The sequence below is a fragment of the Mesocricetus auratus genome, unplaced genomic scaffold, assembly GCF_017639785.1.
Source record: "Mesocricetus auratus isolate SY011 unplaced genomic scaffold, BCM_Maur_2.0 Super-Scaffold_100676, whole genome shotgun sequence".
Lineage (NCBI taxonomy): Eukaryota > Metazoa > Chordata > Mammalia > Rodentia > Cricetidae > Mesocricetus > Mesocricetus auratus.
The window spans coordinates 32,882,718-32,894,975 of record NW_024429266.1 but is presented as its reverse complement, the minus strand read 5'-3'; the positions used below and the strand labels follow the sequence as shown (position 1 = coordinate 32,894,975).

At 39.8% G+C, this 12,258-nt stretch overlaps 1 protein-coding gene across 1 annotated transcript in view; it reads right to left on the bottom strand.

Annotated features, from left to right (window-relative positions):
- Positions 1–3,399: 3,399 nt before the first annotated feature.
- Pappa2 (pappalysin 2) overlaps positions 3,400–12,258 on the bottom strand; it is a 234,881-nt gene continuing 226,022 nt past the window's right edge. The window contains exons 21-22 of the mRNA XM_005071329.4: positions 8,520–8,618; positions 3,400–6,593 (exon numbers count right to left, since the gene is read on the bottom strand). Coding sequence (XP_005071386.1) covers positions 6,513–6,593; positions 8,520–8,618 — 180 coding nt within the window. The 3' untranslated portion in view covers positions 3,400–6,512. The remainder of the gene's footprint in view (positions 6,594–8,519; positions 8,619–12,258) is intronic.

Genomic DNA, 12,258 nt, shown 5'->3' with positions numbered 1-12,258 from the left:
AAGGAATGTATTTAAAAGGCAAAAGGAATGATATGTGTAACATTCTGCAACTGTATATTCCAGCAAGGTCTCTTCTAGGTACATACTTGGCTGTTCACATTTAAATGATTGGCATAAATTAATGTACGAGATACATTTCTTCTGTCTTATTAGTCATATTTAGCACACTAGATAGCAAAATGTGTGTGGTGGCTAATGCACTGAATAACTCAAATATAGAACATTGTAAAAGTCTACGTTGGACAGGGTTATTATATAAAATAGACATTTCACATGATTCAATCACTTGCGTTTTGAAAAAAATTATCAGCATTTTACATAATTAATACAATTTTCTAATTGGATTCCATTTGCATTTACAAATATAGTTTCCCAACTCCTAAAATTTTCCCCTTAGACTGTTTTCTTCTTCTCAGTGCTAAGCTTTACCATGATTACCCTACAAATCCAATTTTCTTCTTCCTGGATCAATGGGTTAGAACATCTCCTAGCCCAACTACTCAGGAGTCACGATATGCTCTCACTCTCCTAAGAATATAACTAATGATGCCACAGATCCCTGCAAACCTCCTGTGTCAGACTCACAGGGTGCTTGAGGATTTGAAGGTCTTTAGAATCCACACCGGCCAGTCTCCTGAGATTCTGTATATTCCAAATTCTGAGACAGTTGACTACACTCTTCTTCTCCAACACATGCTCCTTAATCCCTGCCTGCCTGGCACTGAAAGTATTGGGCATTTAGCAAACTGATACTCAGAAAGAGTCGGTAACTAGATGTTTATCTGTGAGTGTTGGAGCCAGAATTCAAATTAGTGTTTGCCAGACTTTCCATACTTGCAGGACATATAAATCATTCTTGTCCCCAGCTTCTCAAGGACAGAATCCCAGTTAAAGTGGAGAAGATGTAAGCAGTGTTTCCTGGCAAAGACCACTTGGGTGTTTTGCATGGCTACTGATAGATCACCAACAGAGTCAGTGCTTTGACATCATTGTGTCCTAACAGTACGGCTTGCTTGTTCTTTAGAAAACACCCATCTATGTATACATTTCAATATCAGGGCATTTCTCGTTTTTATTGGTGTTTCTATGAGATTTAAATATGTTACTTGTATGTTTATAGGCAATTTCATATGGATAACAGGATATCTGGTAGAGAGAAAAGGCACACTGATACATGGTAGGTAGTGATTACAATGTCAACACTCTTTATTTGTTTTCATTTGTATTCAAATGCATGGCTTTTATGTGGACAAGGACAAAGAAAAGGAAGTTCAACTATATTAGATTATCCTTAGAAGAAAATTTGATTGGAAAAACATTAGCAAATTGCAGTTCCCCAGAACTATCTTGCAGAGCTTAGAAGTTTTTAAAATATTCGTTGGAAACCTAACACAGATTAGAATGAAAGACTTTTTTTTCAAAAATGCACTCCACCATTGTCACACCAGTTCCTATTAACATTTAGCAATATTACCTAAAGATGGAGTAGCAAGATCAGAAAATACAAAACATACAATGATCATCAGTGAGGACTAGATTCTCATGGGAAAATGTAAACTTGACAGACTTGAGGATAAATATCTCCTCTCTAAATCAAGCTTGTTGTTATGCAGGTAAAACATACAAAGAAATATACAGGAAGTTATTGGCACAGATCATTATGAGTACATGACTCTTTGAAAGCAGGGAGTGGGAATCAGTGATATTCTTTAAAGTTTTTTTCTCACAATATATTGTGATCGCATTCTTTCCCCTCCTTTAACCCCTTTCAAATGTTCCCCTCTTCCCTACCCGCCCAACTCTGTGCTCTTCCTTTTCTCTCTCTGTCTCCCTTGCTCTCTCTCTGTCTCTCTCTCTCTCAAGTAAAATATGAAGACAAATAAAGTGACCTAAAATTAAATGTGATTCAGGGGCTAGGAAGAGAGTTGTCTATTAAATGCTTTTATTTCAAGCACCGGGCCTGAGATCTGTCATCCAGGAATGATGGTGCATATTTGTAATCCCAGCACTGGGGGCATGGAGAAAAATGGATCCCTGGGACTCACTGAACAGAAAGCCCAGCCCACTGGCAAGTTCCAGGTTACTGAGAGACCCTGTCTCAGAAGAAAACAGTTGATAGTACTTGATGAACAATATCCAAGGCTGTCCTCTGGCCTCCACATGCATACACATACATGTATATCAATGTATACATGTGCACTCACATACATGAATACATGTGCATGTTTGCATACACACACTTGTGAAATAGCAAAAACAAAAGTGATCTTTTCCCTCACCAATGGTTAGCTAAAAATCACACAAAGGCACTTTGCAAGTTGTGGCAGAAAATGCCAGGTAATGATTCCTTTTATTGTGCAATTCTTATTTCTAACCACAAACCTCTTTCCTACAACCCAAGTTTATGTTTCCAGCTATCTTTTCCTCATGTCTTCCCAAGTGTCTGGTAGGTGGAATGAGCTATCCATCTGGCCTTCCCAGCTGTGCCTGGCATGAACAAAGAACTTAGCCTGTTGGTCCCTCCTACAGGTTGCTAAACACAATCTTTATGTGGAAATTTATAACTCATTATCTGTTTGCCATCAAACAAAGTTCATAAAAAAAGCAAATTAAAATTCTTGTTCCAAAACTTGCTCTCCTAACTGTCCTTTTCTCTCAGAGATAATAGTGTCACAGGTGGTGGAGGTCACACCTCTGACACTTTATCACCTCCTCCTTTCTTATTATCACTATTTATTTCCTTCTTACACCTCAATATCCCCTAAACCAGGCTTGAAGTTGGTTTAGTCCTGTGATCAGGGAGAATTTTCTTCTCCAGGCTGGCGGCTTGTGTTCTCATCTGTGAAGTGTGAATATGTGATTTTTTTCAGACTTTCCCCCATGAGAATTAAATAAGATTGTGTTTATAAAAGGCATGGTACATATTAATTTAGTTCTAACTCTCAGCTAAGCTGGGTGCCTCACTGATGTCCAATAATGGACAGTACTTCCCATCACTGTGTCCACATCTTCACCTCTGTTCTCTACTAACTCCTCTGCTACTGCCTATCAAATCACATGCGACCTTTACCAAGCCATCCTTCAAAGGCCACCTCCTGTTAGTATCCAGAGGTGATGCTTATTGCTTCTGAAATGTAAATGATTCTTGAACAATGTTTCACAGCTCACAAGGCACTTGGCATTACTGTCACACACTCTACCTTTGCAAATGCCATCTCCTCTTGTGGGCTTCTGTGTTTATCTCTCTTTCGTAACCTATTTATGTGACAAATAGTTTTCAAGTGACTGAAGGATATGATCAGCCAATAAGGGAAATGTGAATCTGGAACAGGCCAATGAAAAGTGACTCAGAAATAAGTAAATCATTTAAACAAAGAACCAGACACCAAACACACTTCATGTTTTGTGTGCTGTTTTTTTAATGAACAATTTATAATCTTATAAAATAACTGGCTGTAGCTGTTTTACATTACAATACAGTAGATCAGCTCCTTTCACTGTGTTTCAATCAAACTATCCCCTTGGGTGCTAAGTGACACACTAGTGATCGATCACACAGAATAGATGAGTGTCAAGACCAACGCCTTGTAATGCTGGAAAGAGAAGGAGACTCTTCACTCACTGCTTTCTTTGCCAGGATCTGTACATCGTCCTTGATAACCTCTTTCCTGTGTCTGTAATTGAAGGCTGTCATGCTAATCATCGAAGTTAGCCAACCTTGGGTCATGTGGACCTCAGAACTTAGTTACTAAGAACAGGAAGAAACAGAGAAGTGACTCTGGAACAAAGAGACAGACGAGCCTCTGTGAAGGGCCCTGGATGGCATTATGGATGTGTAAGAGAAATGAAATGCAGACAATCACATGGGGACAAGAGCAAGCTGTCCCTAGGATCTATGATCATTTTCTTTATTAGGGACTTGAGTTGCTCCAAACACTGGGGCCTGGGGACAAAGTCTAGACATGACCATTGCCACTATCTCTAGCTGATTATGGCTAAGTGGCCTTCAGGCTGAGGAAATTTTCACACACCCCAGAAACTGTCCTCTTGCCTTCCCAGGGCAGGGTGAAAGTTGCCAAGAAAGAACAAAGTATCTTAAAATGATATATGGGATGGAAATGTCCTCCCTGTTCCTGTTAATGAACTTGACAAAGAGGCTGAGTATGGACACACATTGGTGAGCATTGTGTACTCATACCCACGGGGCCATAGCATTGCCCAGGATAACTATTGCTCATCTCCATCTCTGTCTCCTCTGTCAAGATTGCTCAAGCCATCCTAAAATTTGGATGTTTCTCCAAGAAAACAATTTTAGTGTGTGTGTGTGTGTATGTGTGTGTGTGTGTGTGTGTTAGTAATAGTAGAGAATCTAAACTTTTCTGCTGCTTTTTTCTATTTTAAACTTACCAGGATCCACAAATATATGTGAGTTGTCTCTCCTGACTGAGGGCACTACATGTGACAGGAAGTGAAGAGCACTTAAGCAACTGTTTACCTTATAGCTAGGAATTGAGGCAACAGAGGAATTTTGGATGGACAAACTCTGGTCTTCCCTTTCTCAATGACATTGTTGTCCGCATTACACTGACACATGGGTAAGTATGTGTACCTTTCCATATCCACGGTCATTACAGAATAGTGCTCTTCACGTGTGTAGTCGGGGTAATATGTTGATGATGGTAAGTAATGTTTCTTTTCTCCTTTTATGGGTTAGTTCCCTCATTGATAATGAAAAATAAGGAGAACAAAGGAGAGAATGTGGAGATACCAGAGGTGGCTACAGGTTTTGCCTGGTCTCAGTTTCCACTGAAGAAAAATTTAGATCAGACAGAGCTCAGAGCCTCCACAAGAGGACAAGACCAATGTTAGACAGGAGAAACTGCTTACTCTCTTTTTATGTCTGAACCAGGAACTATTGTAATAAAAAAAAAACACCTAGAACAGACCCCATGGGAAAATGTGAGCCTAAGATGGATGGAAACAGAAGAGTCACTGTGATGGTTTTGTGTGTAGTCCATATATAGCTATTGAACAAGAAATGGCAAATACAAACATAATGGACCCCAAATAGTTGAAATTCTTCTTTATCCCCACAGAGTGTCACCCTCGCTCCATGTTTCCTAAGCTCGCTTACTGGGTCACAAACTCTATGCATTGCTACTTGAATTGGATTTATCTCATTGCTCTGAGATCACTCTGGCCTTCTTTGGACACTTGGAACAAGGACTTATTCACTCATTCCATCCTCTAACCCTCAAACCTGATTCAATCTTGACCTCTTTCCTCTCTGACAGCCTTTGGCTCCTCCATCCCTCTCCATTCTTTTATCTCTTTTTACCTTTCTCCTATTGGATGTCCAAAGTCTTTTCTTTTCTCATAAAATCCACAGTTGGTGATGTGGCTATGAATGATAGCCAGACTTTGGAACTTCCAACAAGGACAGACACCAACTGGCCAAGTATGAAGAGGGTGTAAGTTCCTGTGAGCCTGGTGTTCAGAGAATGAGCCCTAATACAAATTTTTTGACTGGCTGGCTGGCAGCTACACTTGGACTAGGCACCTAGAGAAGTGGAAAAGACCCTGGACTTCACCAGCTCTGAGAGTTCTGAGAAGTGGGGAATTTGTATATTCCTTTTGATGGATACTTAGAAACCATTGTCTGGCTCTACTAGACCTGCCAAACCGGTTCCCATTTGTAACTTTCCATGCCTCTTGGTGTTAGCATGCAAAATCTCTCTCCTTTTAGTAGGTTCAGCTCCCAGGTCATAAAATGATGATTAGCTGACAAGCCAGGACCCAGGATTGCATCTACTCTCTCCTATACCTATCCAACCTGCCAATCCCTGTCAATAGAAGGAGAGCAAAAGAACCTTTCTTTCTGTTCTCGAAGCTTCAGTATCCATCTGGACATGAACTTCACAGCAGCATGTGTGGAATGATGGATAATTTTTAGCTTAGTAAACAGCAAAATATATAATATATTTATATAATTATGTTTAAATACTTATAAAGACATAGCTAACTTCATTATTTAAGAGAGACTACACAAAAGGAAGGCAAAGGGCCAGTTTAGAATAGATGAGCCCTGAAAGATGACAGCCCATCTGGAGTGGGGATTAACAGAGTGTCCCTGGCATTTTATCTTCTAATATTTTGATATTGTTTTACACATTGGGTGGGGTTGAGCCACTGAAAATGTGCAGAGTGGGAAAGAGTGAGAGTTGAGAAAAGAGTAGAGTACAAATGGGAAAGAGGGTCCCGTCTGTCACATTTCTCCTTCCACTTCTAATCAATTGTTTTTATTTTTGCTTTTTTACAGAAACTTTTGCCTATAATTCCTCCCTACCTCGACTATGTAATGCATTAATTGGCACCTACAAACATTCTCTTGCATTTCCTAAAGGCTCTTTGTTCCACCATGGAACCTGTATTGTTCATTCACCCTTCATGTCCTGCCATGGGAGCCTCTCTCTTAGTCTGCCTCCAGGGGCAGAGCAGGATGGGCTCTGGTCCTAAAGTGACTGATTTTCTTCTGCCTTAGGATCTCGACAGGTGCATTCATCCAGGTCACAGTCAGCAGCAAATGGAATGACCTAGGGGAATGAACAGGAAGTTGAAATCATTCTCTTTTTATTGTGCCAAGATTCACACTTTTCAACTGGCATTAATTTTCCTCATTTGGTCCTACGAGAAGAATGAAATTGGGGATTCGCGTCATAGACTTTTAATTTACACTGGGTCCTCTTATGTTATCCCATGTCATTTTAGGCATGGCAATACTTCATTGCTTCTCTTTCTTCATCTATAAGGTGAGATGACATCAGTTTCACTCTCCAGAGAGCATCTATGTTCTTGAGTCAAATGGATGGTATAACGCATTTATACTTTGCTGTTTACCTATAACTATTGTTGGAATAACTCCTAATATTACTGACAGTGTCTAGTGTGATTGTTTCTGTTGCTGTTGCAATCCTGGTAGACAAAAAGATAAATGTTAACAATTCTTATAAGGAATACTACAAATGACTTAATTCAGAGCAAAGATGGTCACACTGAAGCCTAGCATCGCTAAATGTTTCTGACTTTGTGCACCTGGGGCAGTGGCATGGATTTTTGCCTTTCTTGAGCCTAAGATATACTTTGGGGTAGTGAGACATTGCATGTCCCTACACACTGTGTGTGACTGTTATTTCACTTCTGTGTAATTATCCCTCTCCCATTCCAGACATGGCACAGAAAAAGTTGGGTTTTTTTCCTGCTTGTGCTGTTACCAACAGGTAAGTGATTCCTTTTGAATGTCTGTAAGTAGGATCAAAAACAATGGGAACTGCTGAGATTTGAAAATGGTAAATAGTCTACCTTTTGGGTATTCATGATTAAATGAGATAAACACAGATGTTGTATATTAGTGCAAGATACACTGAGAGGATGGGTTTAGTGGTTGTACAACTAGACTGGAGAAGGAATAAGATTGTGTACACATATGTAATAAAAGATGATGTAGTAGTCAATAGAGATGTGAAATGATGTACCTTCATAATCTCAGAGGCACTAAAATTCATAGACAAATCCCAGGTTTATAGAGTATGAAATGGAGAGAGAGTTACATGACTTCTTCCTAGGTGATCATACCTTCCTGTATACAGATAGATAGACTTCACAAGAACAGAAAACAACTGGCTTGATTTCTGACTTATGGTCAAAGTTCATGATCTGTTTCTCTTAGCTTAAGTTTGATTAGTTATCAGAGAAAGAGAGGCCCAAATTGTTGGTGATGTGTTGAGTCCTTAAGTACTTCATATTGTCACCTCATTCATGTGAAATGCTTAACATAGTACCTGGCACATAGTAAGTGATCACAGAGGGTTGAAATTGTGTATGGTACTCTAGTCTGTATATAGTTGATTATGGCTTTATCATAGGGAAGGAAATACATCAGCCTATGTCCAAAGTATTGAATTTAAAAACTAGCTTCAAAAATCCCCAAAGCACTTGTATTTTTACTTATAACATTGCAAAATTTCAGTTCACTCCAGTTTACTGATGTAAGGAGCTTATCTACTAATTTAACAGCACCAAGAATAACAGGGACAAAGGGTATCAGACAAAGGGTTGCTGCAGATCTGGTCCAGAGTGGTCCAGTTAGCAATCTAACACATTCCTATGATGTACTTACAATAGATGAAAGATAAGTAATAACCGGGAAGCTTTTCACTGGTAATCTAGAACCTCCAAGGAAAGGAAGACATTCTTTGGTCTGAGCAATGACAAGCAGGCAGCAGACTCTCAGTAACAAAAGCCATTCCTGTCCTAATGGGTCACTGTATAGGTAATTTAGTTGGATGTGTTCACCACCTCTTCTCCTAATTACCTAATCTCCCAATCACTTCACAAACTCCAGCTACTCATTATAGTTCTGTCTTAATGACTGTACCATGGAAGGAGAGCTAACCAGAGGCCTGCCCCGCAACGTCTGCACTCACACAGCCTTTCCACCCATTCCGGGTGATCTCACTTACCTTCTTGGAAGATAGTGTGGAAGAGCAGCAGTCTCCCCCATCATAGTGGCAATAGGCCCGGTTATTGATAGTGTCACACCAACCATCTGCTTGGAAAGGCTGTGAAGAGATGGAGTCAGCATCCTGTGTAGCTCCAAGCCTCCATTTCCCTTCCCCCAATTCATCTCTAACCTACCCCAACCCAATTTACAAAATACCCAAGAGACCATGGATAAACACCCAAAAGACAGAGCGCATTTTCAAGAAGTTGAAAAGCCTTGAGAAAACAGCTTTTTGCCCAAGGCACTGGCTAATTTCCTGTCTAGCATCTGCTTCTGGCCTAGTCTAAAGTCTGTTTCTATCATTAAACTTTTTGATCAGTTATGTTAGCTTTCTTGTAATAACAAATCTTTATAGTATGTGAATTCTACTTCTACATTTTAATTATGTTAATTATTAGAAAAAGCCTGTCTTTTGAGCAATGCTGGCTTTATCAGTGAGAAAACAGGAAAGTAAATAGATGATAAGAATGTCCCGGATCACATAGCCAGGGTCAGGCAGAGCTAGACATCATTTGTCATGTATCTTGCCTTTATGTTACTTCTCTTCATCTTTAGGCCCTTCTCCAAAGCCTGACACTTAGAGACCTTAGAAGTCCTCAGCTTCTATGAAAACATATATGTTGTCTGTCCAAGATGAAAGTGGCCCTAGGTTAAGGATACCAAGGTTGGCATAAAAAACATTCCCACATTTATAGCTAGCTACCTGATGCACAACAGTTAGATGCAGAATTTGGAGCAGAGAGAGCTGAACGGTTTCCATATACTCCTGTTACTGCTGTCAGTTAACAGGAACCAGAATGGGAAATGGGCCCAGACGGAACCAGACTTAATGGACTGTTTCACCCCAAAAGGGAATGTGTGATAAGAATATTAACGAGCAGTTAAAAAACACTTCAGCCAACCAATGCATCTCTTCTCCATTGGGTTTCTCCTTGAATGAAACAGAACACACAGCATCCAAGAAGGTCTGTCAGCCAGCCTACCTGCACTGTAACCCTGGCTTATGCTTTCTATCTCATGCCCAAATGTAAACCCTTAGGAAACATCTCATGGTCAAGTTCTTTGAATTACGGATCTTGGGCTATCTGACACACATAAAGATCACTCTTACCCTCTCCTACCCGCCTTACATGTTCAACTATGAAGACTATTCCATAGTCCACCATGCTTTGACAAAATAGATCATTCAGTTCAGTAATGGCCATGAAATAATGTTCAGCAATTGAGTTACATCAGAACAAGCTCGTCCAAGGCATTACTTCAGTGTTTTCATTTATTCTATGGGGTCCTGAGATCATTTGAACATCTCATCCCAGATGTATACCCATTTGACAACCACTGAAAAGATGCTACTTGCAGGATAGACCTCAACAGCTGCCACACAGCTGTACAGCAATGTCAGCTGAGAGCAGGAAGGGACGTGAATTCTGTTTGCAACCCGGTCCTCTTGGGAGACAAAAAAAAAAAAAACAAAGATTCAGAGATAAACATTTGTCTTTCACATTAGAGTCAGTGAATTTGGCCCCAGAAAGTTTGAGATCACTATATGATCAGGCTTGGGGGACCTCCTCTTCCTTTTTCGCGTGCTTAAAGAATAACTTTCTCACCTAACGCTAAGATCTGTTACTCTTCTTCCAACCTTGACTAATTCATTGGTCAAACTTGGTCAGCTCCTTTTCTTACTGTCTATAAGATTGTTATAATGATAAACACCCACAAATATCCCCACTTCTCTTACACGTTTTAGGGTGCTCTTCAGAGTGGAGGGAATGGTAAGTCTGAGGATATCTCTCTTTTTTAAAAAAAACAGCTTATACTTTTCATATGCATATATGTGTATTTGTGCATGTGCCAGAGTGTTTGTACGTGTGTGTGTGTGTGTGTGTGTGTGTGTTTGTAGAGGTGAGAGAACAACTCTAGGTGTCATTCCACAGATTCCATTTGTGTATTTGTTGTTTTGAAATGAGGTCTAAACATCACCACGTAGACTAGGCCAGAGAACCTTAGAGCTCTGTCTGTTTCTGCCTCCCTAGCACTAAGATTAGAAATGTGTACACAAAACCCAGGTTGTCACAGTCCATCACTGAAGGAAAAAAACCCCAGGTTGTTTTTTGTTGTTGTTGCTTATTAGTTTTTAATATGGATTCTGGGATCAAACTCACTTGCGTATGCTTGTAAGATTACAAACAGAACCATCTCCCCAGCTCTAGTCTACACATTGGAGTGGTTTTAGGAAAGAATCCTGGGTAATTGTTCTTTGTAACATCTTTACCATGAATGGTGACTCATCTCAAAAAACGTAACAGAATCCATGATGAAGCAGTCACAGTCTAGGTGACCTTCTCTAGGCCTTACTGGGCTTCTCTTGCAATGATCCCCAAATGGTTTCTAAAAGCTGTTTGATTTTTTTACTCCTAAAGGGTAATGGGGAGAGGAAGGAATTTCTAAAATGGGGGTAGAAATACAGAGAACTTTTGGAAAAGACTCAAGGGTTTAACATACTATATACCTATTAGAGTTAATTGCCACTTCCTTAATGTGCCAACCACTCCACCCTCAACAAACAGAGTCTGCTATGGCAACATGTGCCTGGGAAGACTGACAGTTTGAACCCAAAGCTACAAAGGAATGAGTAATTGATCCAAAGTTTGAATGCATTCCAAGACTACACATAGAGTGGACTTTTGTCACAACATTTGAGGATATGTAACTCAGTACACCACTCCCCTCTTAAGGCTACTCCCCAAGAGAGGGTGCTGGGATGGCTTCTCCCTGTGTATTAGGGTACATTTCCCTACATATATGTACACTTCAGTTACACAATAAGGTAATCCTTGTAAGTGAATTTTTAGGCATCTGAAGCTCATTTTGTAGATGTCACTTTTTGATTCTCATTTCAACCATGGGGACAAAGAAAAAAATCTATAAAACACTATAAATCTATAAAAATTTTAGTTCTCAATGTTCAGGAAGATTCATTTGTTTACTAAATATGCTTCCTCTAGCACATACACACACATGCACGTGCAGACACACACACACCTTTCAAGTGTTACTTAGCCTTGAGACAGAAATTCAAGCCTGTGGATCATATCTAAAGTATGTTCTTAAAGCAAAGACTATCTGTTCTTTTTATGCTGACTTCCCTTTGTGATATCCATTTTGGCTGTTACAGAAAGGCTTATGCTGTTGACATCTTAGTGGTAGTTGTATTGCAAGAAGGTGAAGTGATCAGATAAAAAATGAATGAGAATACACTTGGAATACACACCAGTCTATTCTGTCTGTATAGCTTTGGGAGCTTCACTAAAATAATACAATCTCTTCTTAATTAGTGCTATTATTACAGGAGGTGCCTTGTAAACAGAATGAGTTATTCCCATGTGGCCAGTGACACTTGTTGTTTTGCAGCTCTTCTCCCAAAAGATTGAGCCACAGAGATGGTGGCTCTGTCTGTTGCCTGTGGCTGTAGTCATTCAGACAACCAATCAACATTCTTGATTCTATACCTATATATGTAGGATTCTCTGAGAGAGAGAGAGAGAGAGAGAGAGAGAGAAAGGGTGTGTATACAGAATATATATAATATATATTATATACCTATATGTTCAGGGACATATATATCTACACAGAAGTAGTCAAAACATGGCTTCCCTCTTGAGGAAGGCTACTGTTAGTAGTCTCAGTTTGATGGGCTA